At 54.7% G+C, this 23,866-nt stretch overlaps 6 protein-coding genes across 6 annotated transcripts; 3 read left to right on the top strand and 3 right to left on the bottom strand.

Moving 5' to 3' along the window:
• Positions 1 to 10,680: 10,680 nt before the first annotated feature.
• On the top strand, positions 10,681 to 11,764 carry L226DRAFT_545375 (uncharacterized protein; the record flags this gene model as incomplete). Its single annotated transcript, XM_067682339.1, has 2 exons — positions 10,681 to 11,464; positions 11,700 to 11,764. 2 exons carry the CDS (start codon positions 10,681 to 10,683, stop codon positions 11,762 to 11,764), a joined length of 849 nt encoding a protein of 282 aa, XP_067536054.1.
• Positions 11,765 to 15,050: 3,286 nt separating this feature from the next.
• On the bottom strand, positions 15,051 to 15,796 carry L226DRAFT_534389 (replication factor A protein 3). Its single transcript, XM_067680660.1, has 5 exons — positions 15,636 to 15,796; positions 15,510 to 15,575; positions 15,354 to 15,453; positions 15,200 to 15,294; positions 15,051 to 15,133 (listed from the first exon to the last, which is right to left on the bottom strand). The coding sequence occupies exons 1-4, from the start codon at positions 15,723 to 15,725 to the stop codon at positions 15,230 to 15,232; spliced, it is 321 nt and encodes a 106-aa protein (XP_067536053.1). The 5' UTR covers positions 15,726 to 15,796; the 3' UTR covers positions 15,051 to 15,133; positions 15,200 to 15,229.
• Positions 15,797 to 16,190: 394 nt separating this feature from the next.
• L226DRAFT_570504 (uncharacterized protein) lies at positions 16,191 to 17,179 on the bottom strand (the record flags this gene model as incomplete). The annotated part of the gene is made up of 4 exons (XM_067684441.1): positions 16,191 to 16,213; positions 16,275 to 16,326; positions 16,386 to 16,803; positions 16,869 to 17,179. The coding sequence occupies 4 exons, from the start codon at positions 17,177 to 17,179 to the stop codon at positions 16,191 to 16,193; spliced, it is 804 nt and encodes a 267-aa protein (XP_067536052.1).
• Positions 17,180 to 18,813: 1,634 nt separating this feature from the next.
• Positions 18,814 to 19,792, top strand: L226DRAFT_462257 (LmbE-like protein; the record flags this gene model as incomplete). The annotated part of the gene is made up of 3 exons (XM_067675710.1): positions 18,814 to 19,172; positions 19,229 to 19,319; positions 19,382 to 19,792. The coding sequence occupies 3 exons, from the start codon at positions 18,814 to 18,816 to the stop codon at positions 19,790 to 19,792; spliced, it is 861 nt and encodes a 286-aa protein (XP_067536051.1).
• A 124-nt stretch (positions 19,793 to 19,916) lies between these two features.
• L226DRAFT_430841 (uncharacterized protein) lies at positions 19,917 to 20,433 on the bottom strand (the record flags this gene model as incomplete). The annotated part of the gene is made up of 2 exons (XM_067674694.1): positions 19,917 to 20,070; positions 20,123 to 20,433. Coding segments are annotated over 2 exons (465 nt in total), but the record flags the coding sequence as incomplete, so codon positions are not given.
• Positions 20,434 to 20,984: 551 nt separating this feature from the next.
• L226DRAFT_485659 (cytochrome P450) lies at positions 20,985 to 23,764 on the top strand. Its single transcript, XM_067677122.1, has 14 exons — positions 20,985 to 21,332; positions 21,382 to 21,479; positions 21,538 to 21,626; positions 21,677 to 21,720; positions 21,778 to 21,875; positions 21,938 to 22,110; positions 22,173 to 22,408; positions 22,470 to 22,536; positions 22,594 to 22,788; positions 22,839 to 22,868; positions 22,943 to 23,176; positions 23,241 to 23,273; positions 23,332 to 23,360; positions 23,420 to 23,764. The coding sequence occupies exons 1-14, from the start codon at positions 21,212 to 21,214 to the stop codon at positions 23,569 to 23,571; spliced, it is 1,599 nt and encodes a 532-aa protein (XP_067536049.1). The 5' UTR covers positions 20,985 to 21,211; the 3' UTR covers positions 23,572 to 23,764.
• The last annotated feature ends 102 nt before the right edge of the window (positions 23,765 to 23,866 follow it).

The following is a 23,866-nucleotide window of genomic DNA, read 5'->3' as shown; positions in this document are numbered from 1 at the left end:
CCTCGGTGTGCGCACGAGGCGCACAGCAACGGCAGAGAGTGTTCGATTATTCGCTATATGATCCATGCAGCGGGGAGAGAGGAAGAGAGTCAGTGGCGTAGGCACGTCCAAGGTGGAAGAGGTTGGCAAACTGGCTCGGAGTCACGTCCTGCGGGCTGAGGGAGTTCGTCGGCGTGATAATCGATTTGATCGATCACTCGCAGCGTTGAGGGACAGTTTACCGATTAGTTATACAATCAGTGCACATACTATTCGGACCATTGATCAGGTTGACATCGTGATAATTGATTTCAACGAAAGATACTTGTTCAATTACATGCACGCGTACTACGAACACGCCGGCCACGGTGAGCCGGCTTCAGAACATTCACATCAACCTTTGTTCTATCTAGGCATCGTCGAGGAATAGCGGGAATAGGAGGCGAGTGCATGGGTAGTCTGAGCGCTGAGACAAGTCGGACGCACTCGGACGTGCGTCCAACTTGATAGGAGCGAGTAGTCGAGAGGTCGGATGCACTAGGACGTGCGACAAGATGATAGGAGCGGGTAGTCGAGAGGATGGGTAGCAGTCTGAGCGCTGCGACGCTTCGGACGCACTCGGACGTGCGACAAGATGGTAGGAGCGAGTAGTCGAGAGGATGGGCAGTAGTCTGAGCGCTGAGACAAGTCGGACGCACTCGGACGTGCGTCCAACTTGATAGGAGCGGCGCTTCGAGGCGTCGGATGCACTAGGACGTGCGACAAGATGGTAGGAGCGAGTAGTCGAGAGGATGGGCAGTAGTCTGAGCGCTGAGATGACTCGGACGCACTCGGACGTGCGACAAGATCAGACGAGCGAGTAGTCGAGAGGATGGATGCGCCCGCGCGTGCAGATGGGCCATATACCCATCGAAGGCGGGGAGAATACTTCAAAGGACCAATGGGGGAACGGCGGAAGTCGTGTGGGTGTGAGGGAGAGAGGTCTAGCCTTGGTGGAAGGAATGGTACGAGCGATACGCTCGGCGGGGACTGTTGCGCGTTGTCGATGTCGAAGTAAACGAGCAGCGAGAGGAAGACGGTGAGCTGCGTGAGAGGTACGCCTCCAGGGCGATCGCGGTGGTGTTACGAGCATGGAAGGAAAGTGATGAGGCAGAGGTGAGGGCATGAGCTGACGACGGCTACACGATGTTGACGTCTATGGTATCCCATCCGTCGTCCATCTCATAGTCCGACACCTCGTTCTCAAGCTCTGCCATCTGAGCCACCTTCTTGGCATCCTCCGGGCGTACAAAACCGGCCGTGCTCCAGCTGTTGAGGCACAGAAGTGCACGGGTAGTCTGAGCGCTGAGACGCCCTCGGACGTGCGACAAGAGCAGTCGGCCGCGACTAAATAGCCGTTCGACGTCGACAGATGTTGCTAGAGTAATGAAGATCTTGTTAGAAGATGCACTGTACGGGGCCGAGGGACATACATACCAGGGATAGAGAGGTAGTCTAATGCCATACGCGAGAGAACAGGGTACGTACTTGTGCGGTCGCGCCACCACTGCAGAGGATCAGAGGTCTCCTCGAGTGGGCTGCTAAGGTAGTCATGCAGCTCGTTCCCGACGTGGTCGTTATCGTCGGGGGGTAGTACGGCCATCTCCTCAAAGAAATTTACGCCCGAGCAATCCTGTATGTAGCTCAGAAGTCAGTGTCAGTCCTGGGCCGTAAGATGCGACTGACGTACCGATCCGTCCGAGCTGTCATCCCTGCGCATCTCCGCGTCTTCATACTCATCGTCCTCTGCATCCTCTCCGCTCTCCTCGCTGGAAGCGCGTGAGGCGGAACGGGAGCTGGGGACGGGGGTGCCAGGGAGGTCCACCAGATCATCTTGCACCCCCCCGGCGAGCTCCCAGGCAGCGTGGTAGAGCTGAAACTCGTCCTCCAGCAGGGTCCTCGCCCGGCGTTGCCATGCCTCTGGCCATTTCATGCGCTTGAAGTACTCCAGTTTCATAGACGGCTGTAGCACTGCGGTGAATAGACCATGTGGTTAGTGCGCAGGACGAAGATTGTGAATATTAACTTTGAAACTCACTGATCGCGAGGCGGTAGAGCTTCGACGCGTCCGTTAGACTATAGTACTTGTTGAGGACGAGCTTCGCCAGTTTGCAGGCAGCGCGGATTGCGGGGACAAGATGTTCGGAGAGGCTCGAGGTGGCGAGGTGTTTGTCGATCCCATCCATGGCCGGGATCACCTTGGCCAGGCTGGGTGTGCCGCGAGAGAAGAACAGCGTTGCGTCTTTGAAGATCTGTCGCCAGAGAGTAGTAACGCAGATAGCGAGAGTGTGGTACAAGTATTACGGCCAGAACAAGCACCAGTCAGCGCTACGCGATTAAGGTTTAAGTTCGAGCTGAGCACGAACCTTGAGTATCTTGCGCAGCTGTTTGACGAGCTCCCACTCGTCCCTCGATAGCTCGTAACTACGCAAGCCATTCTCTGCCTCTGCACACATCTTCGTCACGACCTCCCGATATTTCCAACTCGCCTCAAGCATATCGTAAGTCGAATTCCAGCGCGTCCGAACATCGCGTGGTAAAAATTGCTCTTTCAAACCAGCAGCCACGCACGCTCACCTCCACGCCGGTTGCAGCTTCGTTGTTGAGTTGATCACCTTCGACGCGAGGCTGCGAAGCTGGGAAAACCAGAACGGTGAGTACTCCGATCCATCTAACCACTGCGCGCAACACGCTACTAACCTTTGTGATCACCAACTTGATCGGATGCATCCCATCTTCGATCTCTGCACGCTCTTCGTCAGTCAGCTCTTGTAACGCGTCAATATCATCATCTGGGTCATCCTCCTCCTCCCCCTCTTCCATACCCTCCACGTCTGTACCATCATCTTGTCCCCCTCCGACCTTACCACGTTTCGAGCCGCCCGCACGGGCGCCTCGCTTGCCTTTCTCGTACTCGTCCAGCTCGCGTGCAAGCCTCTCAAGATGCTTGCCGTCCACGTCCTCGTCTCTCCCCGCCTTGAAACCTTCGGCATCAAACTGTTTAATCACAGACTTCGCGACCAGGTTCAAGATATGCAAGAAGCATCGAACGCGAGCGGTATGGCCACCAAACGCCTCGCCGAGCAGGTGAGCCTCTGCCAGCTCCTCGATCATGCGATCATTGTTCGATGCATTGTCACACGCGAGCGCGAGGATCTGTCTCTCCAGGTCAGTCATATTCCCTTGCGAGTGCGATGATACTAACCTTCTCTTCTATGCCAAATTCTTTCAGGATGTCCGCAAACACAGCAGCCAGGTTAGCGCCGGAGTGCGACTCCGCCACTTCGACCACGTCGAGAACCAGGCATACCGGCGCGCCCTGATGCTCGAAGTGAACGGTGACCGCGACAAATGCGCGATGGTTGGGAGAAGTCCACGCATCAGTAGCAAAGTGCAGTTTGCCCTCATACTCCTGCGCAGGGTGAGTCCGAGTCTTCAGTGCACTGTACTCTGGGCGCATACTGACAACGTCTTACCCTCAGCATCTTCGCGATGCGGCTGCGCGTACGCGCGAACACTGTCTTCACATCGCGCGACACTGTCGAGGCCGACGGAACGTGGTACCCCGGCCGCCCCGTCTTCATCAAGACCAGGAAACCGCGATCCTTGACGATCTTGAAGGGCCGCAGGCTCTCAGACACCCACTTCACGATTTCGGTACGTGTTTCGACTCGTGTGTGGTTGCGGTGCATATAGCTGACCTGGCCCTTCTTGCGGTGAAAATGCATGGTGATAGTTCCCGGTCCGCTCTTCAACACCGGCTCGACGATCTGCGCGCGCGCACCTGCAAGATCCCCAACGGCGAGCGCCGCTGCTACGACATCTGGGCCAAAACATTTCTCCGCATGCCGCTTTAAGCCCGAGGTCGACGTGCGATCACTGGTGTCAAGGAACCGCCGCGCGAACCCATTCTTCTTGCAGGTGCGTGCCAGGCATTTGAATTTGTGCGTGCGCCGACCTGTAACATATTCGATTCGCGGCATCGGCTCGAAGAACGCGTATATTGCGGATGACCAGTCCTTCATCATATTGGCTAACATTCATCTCGGTAGTAAGCTCCCTTCCTCGTTGCTTTGCACGCATGTACTCACTTAATTCTTCCTCAGAGTCATCGTCTTTCTCAGCGTCCTTCCCACCCTCTGCAGCAGCTGATCGCCTCTTCCCACCCTCCGATCTCTCGACGATCTCAACAATATCATCATCGTCGTCGGCATCCTCCACGGTCACCTTGTTCCGCCTAGGCTTGGGGATGTCATCAGCTTCAGCCGGGGTCGTCGACTTCTTTGCGTTCTCAGCGGCTGCCGGCCTGGAGCCTGTTCCGGACTTCAACGACTTCTTGGGCGCATCACTGGATTCTTTTGTGGGCGCCGGCTTCCGTGTACGCTTCGAAGGTGGTGAATGAGTTGCAGTCTTTGTACCTGCTCGCTTGCGAGTTTTTGACATGTCGGTGTGGATGGTGCGGCAGTGGACTAGGAAGTGGGAGTTGAAAGGGCAAGGTCAGAGGCTCGGACTAGTGAACACGCAATCTGATATCGATTTTCTGTGCTTGTAATACATGGAGCACTGTTATCTGATTCTAAGTGCCGCACTCTGTGTGATTCTGGACTGCCTTCGGAGCTCACGCTAACTGCGGAAGCCCGTCCTGTGGGCGCTCCGGACCCATGGCCCGTCTGCCGGGTCACGGGTCTCGAGCACCGTGGCCCGTACCCGTACCCATGCGGAAACCCGTCACAAACCCGCGCGGGTGACCCGACCCGTGCTCTTCCCTAGCACAGAGAGACGAGGACGCTGTTCGCTAACACACAATCTCCGCAGGCCCTGCGAGTAACCCGTCTTGCGCGCATGCCGGTGCCTTCGTGCATTCCGGGGACCACAATCTGCGTGCTGCAGCCTGGCGGAGTGTCAGAGTAAGTAAGAGTGAAACAAAACGCGTGCATTGCTGGACCTGGGACTTACCTTTCGGGAACAAAATGGTAGCGATGCTCTTAGCGAAGGTGGAGGAGTGTCCAACTAGCTGTAGCGGTGGAATCCGCGGATGTTTCACGAGTATATGATGGCAGGGTCGAGATGTTGCCAAGAGTGTTGTTCTGAGTAAGATAGCAAATGCCTTGATATTCTCTCGAAGGCGTTAGATGAGGCGTAGGGAATGGTCGGGTAGGGAGAGGTGAGTAAATGCAGACGAAGGTGTGTTTCCCACCTGTGGATATTGCGCGCCGGGCGCTATGTGACAGCTCACCCAACCATCCTTTTCTCCTCATACTGACTGACATCGTACTGTACACGATGGGCTATATATTCTCGACCCGACTTCTGGCTGCTTTACGCCCCAATCCCTCTCTGACACCTGGCTTTTCCCTGGGCAACCTTCCTCCTCATCCTCCTCCTCCTCATCCTCCTCATCCTCCTACACGTCCGACTCCTTGCCATGCCCGGACGTGGTACGATGATGAGTCACCGAGCTTTCTGCGCCCCTAGTCGAACCCATCCATGCAGCTTCGACCACGCTTCGCCTTCGTTTCGCCCTCGATGCGTTCCCCAGTCGTGGGAGCAGGCTACTACTATACTTATCTATCTTCTTACCCAACACTCTTTGTAATGACTTCGCTGTGTCAGCGCTAATCAGAGAATCTCTCCCCCTCTCCGTCATCATCTCGACTTTGGCGCCGTTTCGCCTTCGCTGGGAGGCCGTAAGTTCAGCAGTCGACTCGCCGTCGTGTCGACCGAGCAAGAGTTCGCTCGCTTCGCAAGAGAGTAGCCCACGAGGGGCCTGAGTTCGCTAATCCCGACTATCGAGTCGCCGCCGAGTTTCGAAGCAAGTATCCCGCACCAGCGAAGAGAAGACCGCCAGTCTAGGAGCGAAGTAGCTCCTGTGCTATCGAGTACGAGAATCCGACCACTCACCGAGAGTGCACCAGTTTAGTCCCTCTCCTCCCTCGTCTGCCACCTATACACTCCCTTCCTCTTCCCCTTCTTCCTTCGACGCGCCCTCCCGCGAGCGAGTTTGCTTCCCCAACGCCCCACCGGCTTACTGCTTCGCCCGATACGCCGAAGCGCGCTCCCCGGATTGCGCCATTTCCGAGTTCATTCCGAAACGCCCCGCCTCGACCGTGAGCCTTCGCCTCGACGTGTCCCCACACCTTCCCCTCGCAGTTCGTCCACGGCTTCGCAGCTTCGCGCCGCCTCTTCCTCGACTTCGCAGATAGGCTCTACTCGTGCGACCACGGTCACCCAGCTTCGACCCGGGAATCGACTAGCCAACTCGTAACCTTTCAGGTTTGTTGTGGTTTTTGTTGGGATTTTCCCCTCAGAGACGCAGCTACCCTATCAACGAAGCGCAAACAGCCGACGGTGCCTGATGAGGCTCCAGATGACATGGCGACCACGATCACCACCGCTGTACCCCAGGTCAAGAGGGCTCGGACGTTCGAGGAACGTTTCAAGACGGCCGAGAGAACTCCTAGGGAGGTCCTAAGTAAGCCTGGGTGGTTACTTTGGTCCTTGTGTCGTCACTCACCCACCTGAATAGATGCTCAGATGGAAACCTGGAGGTCTGATGTATACGACCACTTCAAGATGCCCCCGGAGATTGTGGAGGAGGACGGAGGGGTGATCAGGTATCAGTTCCAGTGTCTCAGGTACGCTCACTTGGGCCCGGTATTCCTCTCTCACTATTCCCGCTAACGGTTCGACTATCAAGACACCCCGACCAAATTGTCACACGTGTGCACACTGACACATCTACCAGCAATCTCAATACACACGTCGAAATATGCAACCCAGTCGTAGCTACTGGGCAGGCGTCCATCGCCAGTTACGCACACGGGTCCACGTACTCCAAAGCTGAATTCCGGTACCTCACGACTGTCTGGGTGACGACGTGTTACCGTCCCTTCTGCATCATCGAGGACCCACCGTTACAGGCAATGTTCAAGATGCTGTATGCGAAGGTCGAGACCCCATCTGCGTCAACGGTTTCCCGGGACGTGAAGGAGACCTTCGACCTCTCGAAGGCGGCTGTTGCTACATACCTACAGAGCCAAAATAGTGTTCTTCACATTGCGTTTGATGGGTGGACAGCGCCGAACATCCTATCGTTCCTCGGAGTTGTCGTGGTTTTCGAGCGTGGGGGTGAGATCCAATCATTTATCCTCGACTTCATCCGGTAAGTGCCAAGTCTTCATCTTGTTCACTGCAACTGCAACTGACCGCTCCTATGTTACGCAGCCTTCAGAAGGGCCATACTGGGCGATATCTCGCAGAGAAGATGCATGAGTGTTTGGATTCCTTTGAGATCTCCAACAAGGTGAGACGCCTCCACCCTAGTGTTGGAGTACGACTACTAACCTGTTCTACCTGTTCTACTGTCCAGATCTACAGGCAAACCGCGGATAACGCCTCAAACAATGACACTATGGTCAAGGCGCTTGGCCGTCACCTTGACGGCCGCTGTGGTCCTCACACCCGGGTATGATGCTTCTGCCACGTACTCAACCTATGCGTCAAGATATGTCCAATGTTGCATGTACTCTGTATCTGCTGACATCACGCCAGGCCATCTTGCAGTCGTTCACAAAGAAGAAGACGTCCAATATGCCTGCAGATGACGGCAATGAAGACCTTGGCTCTGACGACGAGGACGACGATGTACATACCTCGGAGGACCCTGACCTGGACGGCGAGAATGCGGACGGCGAGAATGCCAAAGACGAAGACAATGACGAACTGGATCCTGATGCTGAGGCCAGCAACATGGCTGAGATCGATGCCATTGTAGCGACGAACGAGGATTCCATCAAGCTCAGCGATCATGACCGACTCTTTGCGCAGAAGACGCTCACCAAAGTAAGTCCTCATTGTCTTCTCGATGTGTTCAACTAACGATCATGTGGCGTCCGACAGCTCCACTCGCTCACCAAGAAAATCTTTCACAGCCTCATTCTCCGGGAAGACCTTGAGGAGCTCTGCAAGGTGCATTCCATCAAGGTGCGTACAGTCATACGTTCTGTCCCGACGAGATGGAATAGCGTGGCCGTTACGAGCCGGCGTGCTCTCGATCTTCAACTGGCCCTCGACGATCTCGTCTCCAAGGCAGCCCACAATACATCCCGAGGTCCTCGTCTCCTCTGGTTCAAGCTCTCCGCCGATGAATGGGAGACCCTCAAACAACTCGAGGGTATCCTCGGGGTAAGTCAGTATTGGAGCGTCTCGGATATGTTCGCTCATATCCTTCCAGTATTTTCTAGAAGCCACTGAGCACATGTCCCAGCGCGGACGGCCTCTCATCCATGAGGTCATCCCTGTCATCGACTTCCTCGAAGGCATACTCACTGAGGCCGCCGCCAACGCCAACCTCAAGCCGGCAGTTCGCGCGGCGGCATCTCTCGGCTGTGTGGTCCTCAACAAGTACTATGAGAAGACTGACAAGTCAGTGCTCTACCGGTGCGCCATCTGTAAGTGGCATCTTCAGTGGTCTCCTGAGCCTCACATCACTAACAAGATGGTGTCATGTACACAGTGATGCATCCATGCTACAAGATCGCTTATCTCAAGAAGCAGCAATGGCCTGAGACCTGGATCGATACAGCAGTCGACCTCCTCCGAGAGGAGTGGCAGCGTTACAAGCCCGCGCAAGTAACCTCCCCTGCCCCCACCGCATCTGCAAAGGTTCGTGAATGGTTCCTCCTTACATCCTTTCATGTGATTGGCTAATAGTTATTGTCTTTTAGAAAGGCCTCTTTGCTGCGCTTGAGGAGGATTTTTCCTCGGGCGGTATTGATGTGCTCGAGGAGTACCTGACATCACCGCCCATATCCTGCATCTCCGATCCCATCAAGCATTGGAACTCGCTTGATAGCGAGCGTCAGCCTCTCGCGCGGATGGCATTGGACATCCTTTCCGTTCCGGGTGAGTTTCTTCTGCCTCGTCATCCAAGCTTAGAGTACTGATTTAATCCAATAGCTACATCGGTCGATGCAGAGCGGGCGTTCTCACGCGGAGGACTTACTGTGTCGAAGCTGCATTGTAACTTGTCCGATGAGTCTACATGCGCAGCGACCGTTCTTAGCTCGTGGATGAGAATTCCGGGTCTCGTTCCTGAGGCTATAGGGACCTTCACGAGTTAGCAAAACCCGTGGGTACCCAAGGATAAATCCGTGGGAATACCCATGGGTAAGTACATCCGCGGGTGTGAGTACCTGTTTCCCACGGGTTTTCAAGGATGCGGGTATGGCTAGGTAAACCCGTGGGTACCTGCACACCCTCATGTTGTAGGCACGAACCGTGGGATTCTGATGATATATCACACGATTTTTTCCGATCAAAACTGAGTGTGCTAGAGGTGAAATAAACATGCCCAAATCCGGAAGTATAGGCTGTCTTTTGCGCTCATTTGAGCGCTCATCCGGGCATCTCGGGCAACTGAGCGCAAAAGACAGCCCTATACTTCCGGATTTGGGCATGTTTATTTCACCTCTAGCACACTCAGTTTTGATCGGAAAAATTCGTGTGACATATCATCAGAATCCCACGGTTCGTGCCTACAACATGAGGGTGTCACATGGGTAACCTGCAGGCTGCATATACCCACGGGTACCCGAATGTCATACCCACAGGTATGGGTAATCCGTGGGAACATACCCGTAAGGATGCGGGTATAGCCTTTGAATTTTCAACACCCGTGGGTACGGATGACGGGTACATCCGCGGGTCACTCGTGAAGGTCCCTATGAGGCTAACATCATCAAGATGTTCTCGAACAAGCCGTCCCGTGCTCCATTGGCAGGGGAGAGTAGTGACTCAGCTATTGAGCTAGACTAGTTATAACATACTATCAGTTTATCAGTTTGTCATTATAGTTCAGTCGTCTTGTCTTCTATCAAGCGTGCCTGTGGGTATACCCATCTGAATGCCTTCCCCATACCCGCATCCGCAGAGTACCCGTGGGAAACGATTACCTGGACCCGCGGATGGATTACCCACGGTTATTCCCATGGGTCAAATCATAGATACCTCCGGGTTTACAACACTCGTGACGGTCCCTAGCTGAGATGGGCGCGCGTGCGCACGTACAGAGTCCGAGGTCGCTTTCATCGATACCTCCACTACGTCTGTATGGCTAGTTCATCGTTGCACTGATCGTCCAGTCGAGGGATTTGTGGGTATGCGTGGTGTCTTCGTCTGTATGGATTGTCTTTGGATTGCTGATTGGAATCATCCTCATCTAGGGAATTCTGTTGGATTCCCTTCGGCATACATCAAGTCCGATCACTTACGAAGCTACCGAGTAGTTGCTTGCTCCTCCTGATCGCACTGTGAAAGTCAACACGCCGTGAGTATACATCGCTGTCACAGATCTATGTTTGAAAGCTCATTGATCGCAGGGTTTGGGCATCACAGATCGAGAGCTTGATACAAGGGGCGAGTACTTAGCTCGATACCTCCCTCGCTGATTGCCCGCTCAGAGTGGACGTCTTGTGAGTATGCTTGAACTGTTGGATGGCCGATAGCTCACTGGTTATATGCAGTAGAGCATTGAGAGACCGACTCTTGTCACGGATATCGCAACTCAAGTCCTGCTGGCGAGTAGTTCGATTCGTTCCTTACCTCGTTGGCCATGTCTGATGTACACCCATGCCGTGCACCCCTTTAGGAACGTTGCCGCTCATGTGGCTGCTGCACACGAAGACGCTGGAACTCCGGCACTTCATGAAGACACTGGAGCTCCGGGACTTCATGGAGCTAGAGGAGACTGAAATACGCTACGCCATACTCTTGCACGTCTGGGAAGACGTCGACCACACGCAGTCCTTCCATGATATCCGTGCAATCCACGCCCGGTGCGTGGTCTCGGGTGAGGACCCGCACTCGCTCGTCACGGAGAAGGTGTGCCGGTTCTGCCTCATCGCGGAGCAAGCAGGGTATGAATGGATCTGGCTGGATACATGCTGCATTGACAAGACGAGCAGCACGGAGCTCTCAGAGGCCATCAACTCTATGTGGGCGTGGTACCAAGATGCCGGCATCTGCTACGCGTACCTCTGCGACGTCGGCGACGACGACGACCCGCAAGTGTCCGACTCTGAGTTCAGGCGGAGCAAGTGGCATACTCGGGGTTGGACTTTGCAGGAGCTCATCGCGCCACGTGAGGTCATCTTCCTTTCCAAGGGATGGTTCGCCATCGGTTCGAAGATTTCCTTGGTGGCTGTCGTTGCAGAGATAACAAAGATCGACGATACCGTGTTGGCCCAGACATACATGTTTAGTCTGTCCAGATGTAGCATTGCGAGGCGGATGTCCTGGGTGTCACGACGTCAGACCAGCCGCATAGAAGATCGCGCGTACTCTCTCCTTGGTATATTGGGAATTTCCATGCCAATCATCTATGGGGAGGGTAGACACTCATTCACCCACCTCCAAATCGAGATTCTCAGACATACCCAGGATCACAGTATCTTCGCATGGGGCGCTATACACCCGGACTTCGATGTTGCCCATGCGGATATCGAGTGGCCTGACAGGGACTTACTCAACTATCACCGGAAGAACGCTAAGCGTCCGGCGTGGGATTCCCTTCTGGCCTCTTCCCCCGCAGATTTCATGGACTCTGGAGATATTGTCCCAATCTGTCCAATTTTCAACTCGTACTTTGGCTGTCAGCCCGGTTGGGAATACGCATTTACCAGTGCTGGTACCGTCCTCTCCTTACCGCTCTCTATCGATTACACGCCAGGATGCCAAGATCGGATAAGATGACAAGTATATGCTGCCGTTCTCTGTTGTACACACTGACATCGTGGAAGGTGTTACATTATCTTATTTCTCAGCAATTTCTCGGGCCCCCCCCTTGCCATGTCAGTCCTGACATCATCAGTAGATTGTCAAAAATCTTAGCTGACTTAGCATGACTTAGCACAACTTAGCACAACTTACCTTGACTAAAAAGGAAATAAAATGGGCGCTTATGGGCGCTAAGGTGCCCCGTCTTAGCTGACTATGCCCCCCAAAAAGGGTATGTTTCATCTGTTCATAGCTTACTCAGTTTTCATCTGTTCTCCTCGCAATTTTGGCATTCTATGGTGTATAAGCATGCGAGCATCCCCATTTATTTTCAGCTGGATTGACCCAACCGTTGTTGCGATATTGACCAGCGCTTAATTTAGCTAAGTCATCTAAGTCAGCTAAGATTTTTGACGATCTACTGATGATTTTCAGTCGTCGGCCTCAACATTGCAGGACCTGACCATCCGTGTGGCTACTATCGTGGTGCTGTATTTTTCCCGCTATCAGCGGACACTTCCAGAGATTTCATCTTTAGAAAGATCTGCATCGGTGGAGGTGGTAGAGACCCCAATACATATTGCAATCAGCCAGTTTATTAAACCGGGGGGTGTACAATATGCCCGATTTATTCGTGATGTCCTGTAGGCAGCCCTGGGGCGCAATATTTTACTCCGCCCTGTATCTAGTAGACGTCAGAAACGCATACGCGGGTTTCCAGCTGTCCAGCGTGGGGCTGAGAGCATGCATGATGTCGCGAATGTTAGCCAGAGCGACATGAGCGGCCGTATGAGCGCCGACGCTGTAACCCCCACAAGCGCCCACGTGCATCTTATCGGCTAGGGCGCTAGTCTCCATCTAATCTGAACCCTTTGGGCCCCCCGACATATGTTTTCCGAGATGCTTAATTCTCATGCATCTTGCTAGGTACTTTCTTGTGTATGCAGTGCCTCCCACATCTCTATCGAGTTCTAAATTCCGAGTCTATTAGAATTCCTGCCGGCACTCCATGGGGTGCCGGTACCTCAAATGCGGAAAATGTACGTCGGAGCGCCCGACTTGTGAGATTAGATAGGATTAGATACCCTGGGTTATCGCATCATGCGCCCGAAGCGATAAGATCTCGATGGGCGCTTTTGCCGCCGTGCGCACGTTGCTCTGGCCCACATTCCCGACGTCGCTCTCGCTCTTCCTGGTACACTCGACAGTCCAAAACGCGGCTGCAAGTCGCTGACATGTATAGCATACACTAGCCCAAGTACCACCTGATTAGGAGCACACGAAGGTACGCTATGAATAAACCGGCATATTGCATACCCCCCGGTTTAATAAACCGGCAGATTGCAATATGGATTATAGACGGCTCGGAGGTGAAGAAGAGCCTACTAGAGCCGACTTTTGGAGACCGAGACAGAGATCACCCCGGTCTTCTTCTTACCAGTTCTGCATACCGCACTGGGTAGTCTGTCGCTTGCAATCGCGATACGGGTTCCATATCCGCTGGCCAGGTCCGATCTCCCATGACGGCTACCACATCATTGGACAATTGGTTTCTGGGGCTCCGCTAGACTGGAGCCTTCCACGCTCTACTTCCACTCCCGTCTTTGAGTTGCACTTCTCACACGTAGCTCGCAGCGAGATCCTTGTCATCGAATTCGGTGTAGGCTGTGAATGCCTCTCATCTACCGTCCGTGAGATATGGCCTCATCACTGGTGGGTTGCGGTCCAAATTTGCAGGGACGACAACGCACGCAGGGAACCCTGTACGGACATCTCATCATCATCATCATCATCATCATCTCATGTTCATGTGGATCGATTCCACGCACCGGTTGTGTGTATGAACCCGCTTTCTTCTGCAAAATGGTATCACCGTTTGTACACCTTCTATTCCTATCGCAATCATGATTGCTCGAGGACGCATATCGCTGTAGATCCACTTTCGCCGCACACGAGCCAACCTGTCACATTTACGCACTTGTCCCGGACGGTGCACATCCAGGCTACGCTGTCTACAATTCTTACTTCAAGAGATTACTTCCTACATCCTGCACCAATCACCGTCATGATCGACCTCAGGCAGAGGGTTTCGAGACCCTTCCCGTCGACACCACTGGGGCCAACCACATCATTCTCTCTGCTCGCAGCGAGGCCGGCCCCTCTCCTAATTCTTCCAATACACCCGTGACTCAGCATTCCTCGAGCGGTTCAGGTGGTGAGATGACCTCTTTCTGGAAGTCTCGCATATTGCCTGCAACGACTCGGATAACCTGGCCACTACGAACCTGCGGGAACGTCATATCGGATTGGATCGGGTCGGAGGTGGACTACTCATACGGCTCCCTGGTTTGACGTGACATACGTCCTTCTGAGTCCGTCTGTCCTTGCACCGAAGGGTACGCCTTGCGGCAACGTCGCGAGGCCGGCCCACGCAGTCGGACGGGCCCACGAACAGGCTGCAGCGCCTTGTGCAGGTCCTCGAAAGCGCACTCTCCGGCGAGTTCGAAGACCCGCACCTCTCCGAAGCCATCGGCATCATCATCATACGCCTCCGCACCAAGTCCTACTCCTTATGCACCGTGCCGGGCTACGAACACCTTCCAAATATCCACGTTGTCGGAGAGACCGTGCTGCGGGGCGGAAGCGCTGACACCCGGACACGATCTATCCTATTCGCCATCGAACACTGTTCTCCTCTCCCATGACTATCAACTGTATACTCAGACTATGAACCGGGATACCGGTTGGTTACGAATAACTATGTATTATTATCAACTTCGCGGGCAGCCCCGCGAGAAACACTCACCTATGTGCTCATCATGTCCGGCGCTGGCTCTCCTCGGACGGTGATGTGCGCGTAGGTCTATAGCTTCCGTACAGCACCAGTTCCGATGGATGCGGCCAGGATACGGCTCAGACAGATCCCCCGCTTGGGCGTGGCCGCGGAAACAACCTCCTCGAATGATGAGCTGAGGATGGCCATGCAGTCGCCAGAAGCCACTAGGGCACGTATACAACCCGTTGCATATTCAACACCTGACGAGAGGGAAGTCAGAGATCATCTGCTTGAGATGGAGACGAATATTGACTTGGAGGAAACATAAGACAACCAGCGTCGGAGCCCAGATATCTCAAGAACAACTTACTCATTCGGTCAAACGAGGTGGCTCAATAACTGTTCGCCCAGTGTCGCACATACATTGCCCCGATCTTGTGCGTAATCGGCACGAAGAGATCGAGGCGTCATCAAGTGTGATGTGATGCCTTGCTAACGGATAAGAAAACAAAGAGAAAGCATGGGATGGGTCCTATAAATACATAACGGGATGTCTTGCAAATCCTGAACGGTGGCGGTTGGAAGTGAGCCGACCCCTGATCGGTGAGATAGATACGAAAGGGGACGTACCAGGCGAGTCTACGATACTTAGAAGGGGGGCTAGAACATGTGCGCAAACTTAGCATCGTGCCAGATTTGGACGACCTGGTCCCAGATTTTCATATCTGCGCCGACGAGCAACATTGAGACAACTCGCTCGCAAGAGTGCGGAAGTGTGGCTCACCGGTGTTGTCACTGAACTTCACGTGTCCGAGCATCTTGAGAGTGCGCTCGTCCTCAACCTTCCCAATGATCTCGAGGTACTGGCAGTCGAGGTCCTCGTTCTGTGATAGCGGCGTTCTGAGATGCGGGAACACCTGAGCTCGAAGTGGCGCCTTACCCTCGGCAAGGACACTTCGATCTCGCCGCCATCGGAAGTTTCTACAATCGCTCTCCCGTCGTTCAACTAAGAAAAATCATACGTGCATCAGTGAATCTGGAGGAGTCAAAACGCGCCGATACGAACCGTGATGAGCTTCGCGACGACTCTGACTGTCTGTCCCCGGAACTTTGCCATAAGTGCCTTGTTGACACGCGGTGTGCGCTGATCCGCCATGTTCACAAATGAAGAGAAGTAGCTCGATGCTGTTGAACTCCAGATGAGGATGCCGAGGTGGTTGATGGTCGACAGCAAAGAACGCGTGGACGCGACGCGACTCGTGCGGTGACAGAAAACGCGTTACGTCACAGTCACCTAACGCGTTCCGCCGGCGCTTCAACCGTCTCACAGGTACTTCCGGCCGCGTCGGTCGTCCGACACGCCTTCAATCGACGACGGAGGACGGCCGCAGTTCCTGCCTTCATACGAACACCCGGTTCCGTCACGCTGCACAATTTTGGTCCGGAATCAGGGAGTGTGTAAATTACTAGCGATGAAGATACAAATTTGCCAAAGTCCATATGTCCACGAAACTTAGAGAAAGGAAACAAAAGGCTACAGCGTGTCGTCATCCGCACAAAGTATGAAGAGAAGAAACAGAGATAGATCCCAGCAAGCAGCTTAACACCATCAGCGCCTCCCTCACAGGGAGCCACCGTAGAAGACTGCAGAACGGAGTGGTCAGGAAGAGCCCCACAAATTATTGAGAACGGTGATAATACGCACTGTACTTCGAGACATACTTGACCGAGAGGTCCTTATCCTGGCCGTACTTGCACTGAGTAGTAACAATATGAGCATGAATTCAAACATGACTAACGAGAGCAGCCGACATACCGAAGCAGGAGGCTGGCCGCCAACAGTGTCGAAACGGAAGACCTCGTCCGCGACCTTGCCCTGAACGTTGACGACATCCAGCCAGGCAACGTCCGTCTTCGGGTTCGTCGGTGCCGGAATGCTGCCCTTGCCCTTTGCGACGATGAACGCGTCCTTGTTGCCCTTGAGCAAGCCCGAGGACGTGAAGTCCCAAACTGGGCTCACACCCTGGCCAGTGACGGGGTTGGTGATGAAGTAGTGCTGGGCGAGGATGTTCGGCGGGTTGAGTAGGTGGAGAAGGTCGATGATCGCCTGGATGGGGATGACCCCAGGCACAACCGAGTTCCAGAAGTTGTACAAGTCGTTCTGTATCGTCGAGAAGTTGGGGTTGAAGGCGTGGCAGGAGACATCAATGAGCTCCGCGACCGCTCCGGTGCTCCTGTAGGCAGGAAAGAGGGCGGTCAGTCTTCAGTCGCACCGGCGATGGAAGAGGTTGATACGCACGTGTAGTTGTTGGCACTCGAGCAGGTGTAGTTCTGAACGCCGAACGCGAGACCAATGAACTTTGTGGGCTGGGTGGGCGCGACGAGCTGAGTTTGACCCGCGGGGAATTGCGGCACGAACTTGTCGACGGGGCAGCCGGCAAGGCCTGCAGCTTCCACAGGGTAACCGCCGAAAGACCAGTCAAATCCGTTGATGACACTCATGTTGGCGCTGCTCATGGCGTTGCTACCCTGGCTGGCCATATAATCGGCGTGACCTGGGGAGTACTGGGCGGCGGCAGCCGCAAGGAGTGCCTTGGGGATAGCGACCATAGTGCAATAGAAGGTGGATAGGTTAGAGGAGAAGAGGGCTGCTGGGAGGAAGAAAAGAGGGAAGGGAAGACGACGAGAAGGAAGAAAGCGAGAAAGCGAGGAAGCGCAAAACGCTGAGGTTGGGTCCCGTCGCCTCGAGGGTCTTATACCCCGAGCGCGACGGGGCAGAGCAGGGCGGCTAGCGCAACGCTCTAGTGGCCGCTTCCGGACGCTGAGAGCCTGCAGTTACTCGCAAACTCGTTGGGATTGGTCCCAGAAAGGCGGGTCACGGAGCAAAGCGGTTTACGGAGCAAAGCATCGCCTGCGGCCTGAGTCCCCTCGCTCAAAGGCAAGGGAAGCGCCAGCGCCATCAAACCCGCCAACGCCGTGCCTGCACCATGAATTTTGCGGAGAGCTGCATCATACGTAACGCAGCCACGTCAAGGCCAGTAAGCGAAGTGATAGTTGGATCTAATATTTGTGAAGAGAGTGCGTACCTGACTAGCGGATCGAGTAGTCAAGGTGGTTCACACAAAGAAGCCCGAGGTGCACCCACACGAAGATTCGCGCGAAGGCGTCGACATCATTATGCTACGCTTTGTCAATCGGGCAGTTCCACTGAACATTGGACTATGCCCGAGACGGAGGCGTAGTGAGCCTCCGACGCCCCTCGACGCCCCGAGGCACTGGGGTCCTGCCCGGAGGCGGTGCGTTCAAGGTGAAACATCAGCGCAAAACGAGGCTGAATACAAGGCGTCCTCCATGAGGGGCGGGCGGGCTCACCAGCGCATTCAGGGCGCCCCGAACGGGGAATTAGAAGCCCTAAATCAGATTCGACATCAAACAGTGCAGGGATTGACACGATTGGTCTGACCTTGTGGACAGCCCAGGCCATGCGACGAATTCGTGGCGGAGGCCCACCGCCAACATATCGCAGCAGGCAGCTCCCAGCAAGCCTGAGATCTTCAAGGCAGTCCGACCCTTGAGCCAAGGATTGACAGCGACTAGCCTCCGGTGGAGGCACGGCGAAGGAAAACTCTCCGTCGGGTTTACTAGAGCGCTCACCGCTGCCTGGCGGTATCTGCCGCTCAAGTTGCTCTGTCAGTGTCTGACTCTTATGAGCGGCGGTGTTGGGCGCACAGCGCGCAATGGTGCATGCTACGCCTACTAGGTGTGGATCAGCGAATTGCAATGATGGCAGATCCCATCGGAAGGAGCACTGAGGCCGCACTAGCAGGCGTCAGGAAACTCACCGTACCCGTTAGACATCCGGGCTCCGACAGGCTATGCACCTGGAAAGCTGGTGGATGTGTGAGCACTTCCGGTAGACAAGCTACCCGGACTCGTATACCAGCATAGGGGTTGAGCCGTTATGCTTTTGGCCGTCGCAAGGGCCCGAAGACCACCACTGTATGAGTCGAAGGTTGCTATCTTAATCCAAAAGACCTTGAGCCCAGAGTTGTATCGGTCGCCAGCAGGATATGAAATTCGCGATGGTGGACAGGAACGGCACGATGCTTCACTGTAGCCTGACTGCATAAGTAGGTGACTGTAAGTCCAGGTCTAAGTTGCTAGTAAGGCGCCCGAGCTGCGAACCTGGCTGGAATGAAGCGCTCTCTCGTGCTTCCTGCCATGACCTGCGCCAGAATCCAGTAATGCTCGGCATTGTACGACAGTGGCCTGTATTCCTGGTTGCCTCACTGCTTATCAACGTATTCCTCACAAGCCCAAACGTATTCCTCGCAAGCCCAGCGCAGAAGAATTGCTCGCTTCTTGCGGACGGTCACCCCCACAATGTCTTGCTCTTAACAGCACACCCGGACGACGAATGCATGTTCTTCGCACCTACCATCCTGGCCCTGTCTGAGGCCTTGCAACCGCCTCCCACATTGTACTCGCTGTGCTTGAGTGTGGGCAATGCCGATGGCCTCGGGGAAGTCCGGCGTCGCGAGTTGGAAGGGAGTTTGGATGTCCTTGGGATCGAGGAAGGCAAAAGATGGGTCATCGACAAACCGTGAGTCTGCACGTTGAGGTGGTCTATCAGTCTTATTCCTACCCTCAATCTCCCAGCGAATTGCAAGACAACTTCACGGCCGAATGGGATCCTGAGGTCATCGCAGACGTCCTCAGGCCGTACGTCTTCGAGCACCAAATCACAACCGTGCGTGTCTTCTGCTTGCACCATACGGCCACTGCATCGTCATGCTGATCGCATGATTGCAGATACTGACGTTTGACCATCACGGAATATCATCCCACCCAAACCATATCTCCCTCCCTAAAGGGGCTTCTCGCCTCATAGGCTCGCTGCACGACACGAACGGAAAGCCCAGACCGCGCCTCTTTACCCTAGTCACTGTTCCGCTGCGCGAGAAGTACGTGGGACTGCTATCACCTCTCTTGAGCAGGGCGACCATCTTCCTCTCGAAACTCTCGCAAGATGCCCCGCGGGCGAAAGCAAGCACTACAGTCATTTCAGACTGGAAGGGATTCCTGCGCGCGCACCGTGCTATGAGACAGCATTGGTCGCAGCTGGTGTGGTTCCGCTGGCTGTATGTATTGTGGTCGCGGTACATGTGGGTCAACGATTGGGTAGAGCTTGTACCTGCAGACCAGACACAGTCAGCCGGGTAGCATGTCACATCGCAGGCATGGATCGTTGGATGTTGTATTAGTCGTGTTCCAACTGTCCGGATTGATTGTATATTAGCAAGCCCTAAAATGACAAGAGTCACCGGTGGAAAGTGCTCGTCGCAGGCGTCGGTGTCAAGATGCTCCCCATCCAGTTCCTCAGCCACTGTGCGCCGTTGCCCTCTGGTGCGTCGCCCTTGGGAGACCCTCTCGCCCACCAGCTGCGGATGTGCGCACCCACCAGGGCACCGAGCGGCCGCAGGAAATGGCTCGCGACTCCCCTGCAACGCAAGTTTGTCGGCAGCGCGACATACAGAAAAGCCTGTTACGCACCACAACGCGCCCTGCACCAGCGGGCTGATGACCTGGTCCCTCGTTGTAATCCATATCACCCGTCCCCAGTCGACACGCACGACCTCTCCCGCCCCAACTGCGACGGCACCAGTGTCATGTTCTTCTTCCACATCGACGGCCTTCTCTTTTCCCTTTGCACTTGAGGGTGCGGGAGCGCGCTCGACGTGCACGTACTGCGATACGCTGCGCGTGTAGCTGTACTCGAAGCGGAGGTCGGGGACGGGTGGGATGCGGCGGCGCTCTGAGATGCGACGGAGTCTCTCCTCGGTTTCTTCTGATGCGTGGATCATATCGTCGAGCGTACGCAGGCGGTGGAACAGTTCGTGGTCGTGCTGCGAGGCATCGGGGGCGCCATGCACAAGAGCTTTGGAGGTGGACATGGTCGCCGACGAGGAGGAGAAGGAGGAGAGCAGCATTACGGCACTCGGCACGAGGGTCTAGGGCGCTTGCTTGACTTGGTCACCGACTACGACGTCAGCGACCAGAAATGCTTATGCTCCAGCTAACGCGAGGTTAATCCTGGAATTGCAATCAGAGTAGCATTCAATTTTCACTCTTCAGTCAGACTTTCCACAGGTGGGTTACTACTTCCGCCGATACCCTCATCCAGTTTTCCCGGAGGTAGATGCGCCCGTTTGATCATCCGACCTGCCCCGACCCACGACTGCTCGGAACAAGTGGACCTTGGTTTTAAACCGCGACGTCGCCGGCCGCTTCTTTTCCATGTTCATGTCATCTGTAGGTGCCGTGTTACCATATCGTGCGCATTTGAACTCAGTTGAGCAGAACCTGGCGTAGAACTACCATATTCCCCATCACGACGGGGTTACACGCCGCTTCGTAGGCTTCTTTGCATGCGAACGTCAGCTTCTTACTGGGCACTTTGATACGCCGTTGCGTTATACGGATCAAGGCAGGTTCGCGTGCAGTATGGGCGGGATTGTGGGGGCACCCGTCGTTGGCTACTGAGGCCCCGGTAGCTCTGGGTGTCGCCTATCGGCCCGCTTTATATTGCGTGGACAGACGTTGGTGTAGGGTCTTTCTCCCCCGGTTCGTGACACGCTCCTTATGCTCTCCTGTCTGGCGCTTCTGGCCGCTGCCGGGCTGGTCTGGAAGCTCGTTTACGGCATCTTTGCCAAATCTCCCTTAGACAAGCTGAGAGGACCACCATCGGCCTCTAGCTTCACAGGTGTGTGGCACGAGTTCTGCTACTTTGCTTCAACTGAATGCATGACCAGGTAACCTTGGGCAACTACTCGACAGGCATGGATGGGATTTCCACCACAGTATTGCCGAAGAGTACGGCCCTGTCGTCAAGATTCACGGTCTCTTCGGGGTATGAGACGCACTACTCAAGAACCATCTAGAGGAAGCTAACCCGCAGTCTACTCTAGAAACCTTGGTTGTACATCTACGACCCACTGGCTCTGCAGTACATCCTCCGGGATGACCAGACATATGACGAGCTTCCCTGGTATCTCCAGTACGTTCCTACCCGAACAAGCCGGAACAAGCCGCTCACCGAATTCACAGGAGTAACTGCATAATGCTCGGACCAGGAATTCTCTCCGTCACAGGTACGATGCTACCACCTCCTTGCGACACCCGGTCCTACTAACCCTCCGGGTATCAAGGCGACATACATCGCCGACAGCGCAAGATGCTGACCCCTGTCTTCTCCGCGCGGCACCTGAAAGAACTGGTCCCTATCTTCTACCAAGTCACGCACAAGGTTAGGTCTCTATACACCCGTGTCACCTCCGATCTGCGTCGGCGTTCTGACAAAGCGAGCAGCTCGTAGACGCTATATCCTCACGTGTGCCGGGCGACTCGCAGGATATCGACGTTCTCGGGTGGATGGGCCGTGCAGCGCTTGAGCTTATCGGGCAGACCGGGATAGGCCACTCGTTTGACCCTCTCACCGAGGATGTCGCTGACGCGTACGCGGATGCGGTCAAGAACTTCGCGTGGGTGCTCCGTTGTGTCATGCTCTCCCGCGACGCTGCTGACATTCTCGACCATCCTCCAGACCAGAGGCAACATCTTCGGAAATGATGCTGCTGCGCCAGGCGACGCCGTTCGTAGGTTCTCTCGGAACAGCCTCGATTCGGCGGTGGATCGTGGAACGGCTCCCGTTCCGTAGCTTGAAGAACATGATACATATCTCCGATACGCTGCACCTACGCTCGTCGGAGATCTTCCGGGAGAAGAAGCGCGTGCTGGAGACAGAAAAGACAGACGCAACCGACATCATGAGTATACTACGTGAGATCCGTCTCATAATCGATCGTGTGGTGTACTCAAAGCTGATCGTCTCGCCCCGCAGTAAGGGCAAACCGGGAAGCAGACGCACAAGACAGGCTGACGGACGACCAGCTTCTCGGACAGATGTCGTACGTCGACTTAGCAGCGCTATCTTCGCCGGCGTACTGAGAATGACCCTGTGTTAGATCGATACTCTTTGCGGCTATGGACACAACGGCCAATGCAATGTCTCGCATTCTGCACTTGCTAGCGCAGCATCCAGACGTGCAAGAGAAGTTGCGCCGCGAAGTCGTAGAGGCGCGGGCTTGCGGAGATCTAGACTATGACAAGCTGCACGCGCTGCCATATCTCGACGCGGTCTGCCGGGAGACTCTGAGATTGTGGGTTGACGCTCTGTTCATGTAACGGCCTTGGCTGACACCGCACACAGGTACGCACCGGCGCCACAGACGTTTCGAGGGTAAGCACGTGCTATCCTCTTTCATATCACACATCCGACAGACATGCTCATACTGTATACACTATCACAATCAGCGCCGTGAAGGACGCGGTACTACCTCTCTCTCGACCCGTCCGAACTGCCAACGGTTCCACAGTCACAGAGCTCGTGATCCCCCAAGGAACCAACATCGTCATCGGCATCATGGCGAGTAATCGGGACAAGGCGCTCTGGGGTGAGGACGCGCAGGAATGGAAGCCCGAACGGTGGTTGAAGCCGCTGCCCGAATCTGTTGAGCAAGCTGCGGTCCCTGGTGTTTATTCTCACTTGTGAGTGATATATGGCGTTTCTTGACCTGGCCGCCGTTGTTCATTGGATATGCACGTCTCGTAGAATGACTTTTCTCGGCGGTGTTCGCTCTTGCATGTGCGCATACATCCCACATTATCCATTGGCTTCATAGCTAATCCTGGTTATTATCAAGCGGCTTTGCATTCTCGCAGCTCGAGATGAGTACGTCTCGCTTGTTCGTTGTGCATATTTGATTCAGCCACAACTTACTGTCCCTGCAGAAGTCGTAATTTCAGAGCTGCTGGCTGATTTCTCTTTTGAGCTCTCTGAGAAGCCCGTCTTTTGGAATCTCTCAGGAATCACCTATCCGAGCTCAAGCTTAGAGAGCACGAAGTCGGAGCTATGGTTGAAGGTTCGACGACTGAAGGGTTGACAGGTCTTTAAAGCGATGTGTAACGATGTCTGCCCTGTCTGTTCCTTCCGTTTGAAGATTTGAATCAACTTTATGTCGTGGTGTAGAGCAATGCATAACGCGCAGCAGACTCTTGGATATTTGACCTGTCAAGCCATAACTCTATTTGTACATATTTGGCGCGTTGTTTGACCGGGGCGCTAACCAGAGGTTCAGGTTGAAGCGAGAGCACATTTGGCAAGGTCGAGCCCAAGCTGATAGAGGGAGAGCTGCTGCGTCCTCCAGTGCGTGGCAGTGAAGGCTCCGATAGCATCTC

This window comes from Lentinus tigrinus, assembly GCF_003813185.1.
Source record: "Lentinus tigrinus ALCF2SS1-7 unplaced genomic scaffold L226scaffold_10, whole genome shotgun sequence".
NCBI classification, from domain to species: domain Eukaryota; kingdom Fungi; phylum Basidiomycota; class Agaricomycetes; order Polyporales; family Polyporaceae; genus Lentinus; species Lentinus tigrinus.
This window is presented reverse-complemented; position numbering and strand designations above follow the sequence as displayed.

Bases quoted from the DNA above. Each gene is read 5' to 3' on its own strand.
- L226DRAFT_534389 (XM_067680660.1), bottom strand. From the start codon at position 15,725: ATGGCGGATCAGCGCACACCGCGTGTCAACAAGGCACTTATGGCAAAG. The intron at 15,576-15,635 runs GTTCGTATCGGC...GATTTTTCTTAG, and splicing joins TCGTCGCGAAGCTCATCACG to TTGAACGACGGGAGAGCGAT. The intron at 15,295-15,353 runs GTGAGCCACACT...TCGTCGGCGCAG, and splicing joins GAAGTTCAGTGACAACACCG to ATATGAAAATCTGGGACCAG.
- L226DRAFT_485659 (XM_067677122.1), top strand. From the start codon at position 21,212: ATGCTCTCCTGTCTGGCGCTTCTGGCCGCTGCCGGGCTGGTCTGGAAG. The intron at 22,111-22,172 runs GTGGGTGCTCCG...ACCATCCTCCAG, and splicing joins GATGCGGTCAAGAACTTCGC to ACCAGAGGCAACATCTTCGG. The intron at 23,177-23,240 runs GTGAGTGATATA...CACGTCTCGTAG, and splicing joins CCTGGTGTTTATTCTCACTT to AATGACTTTTCTCGGCGGTG.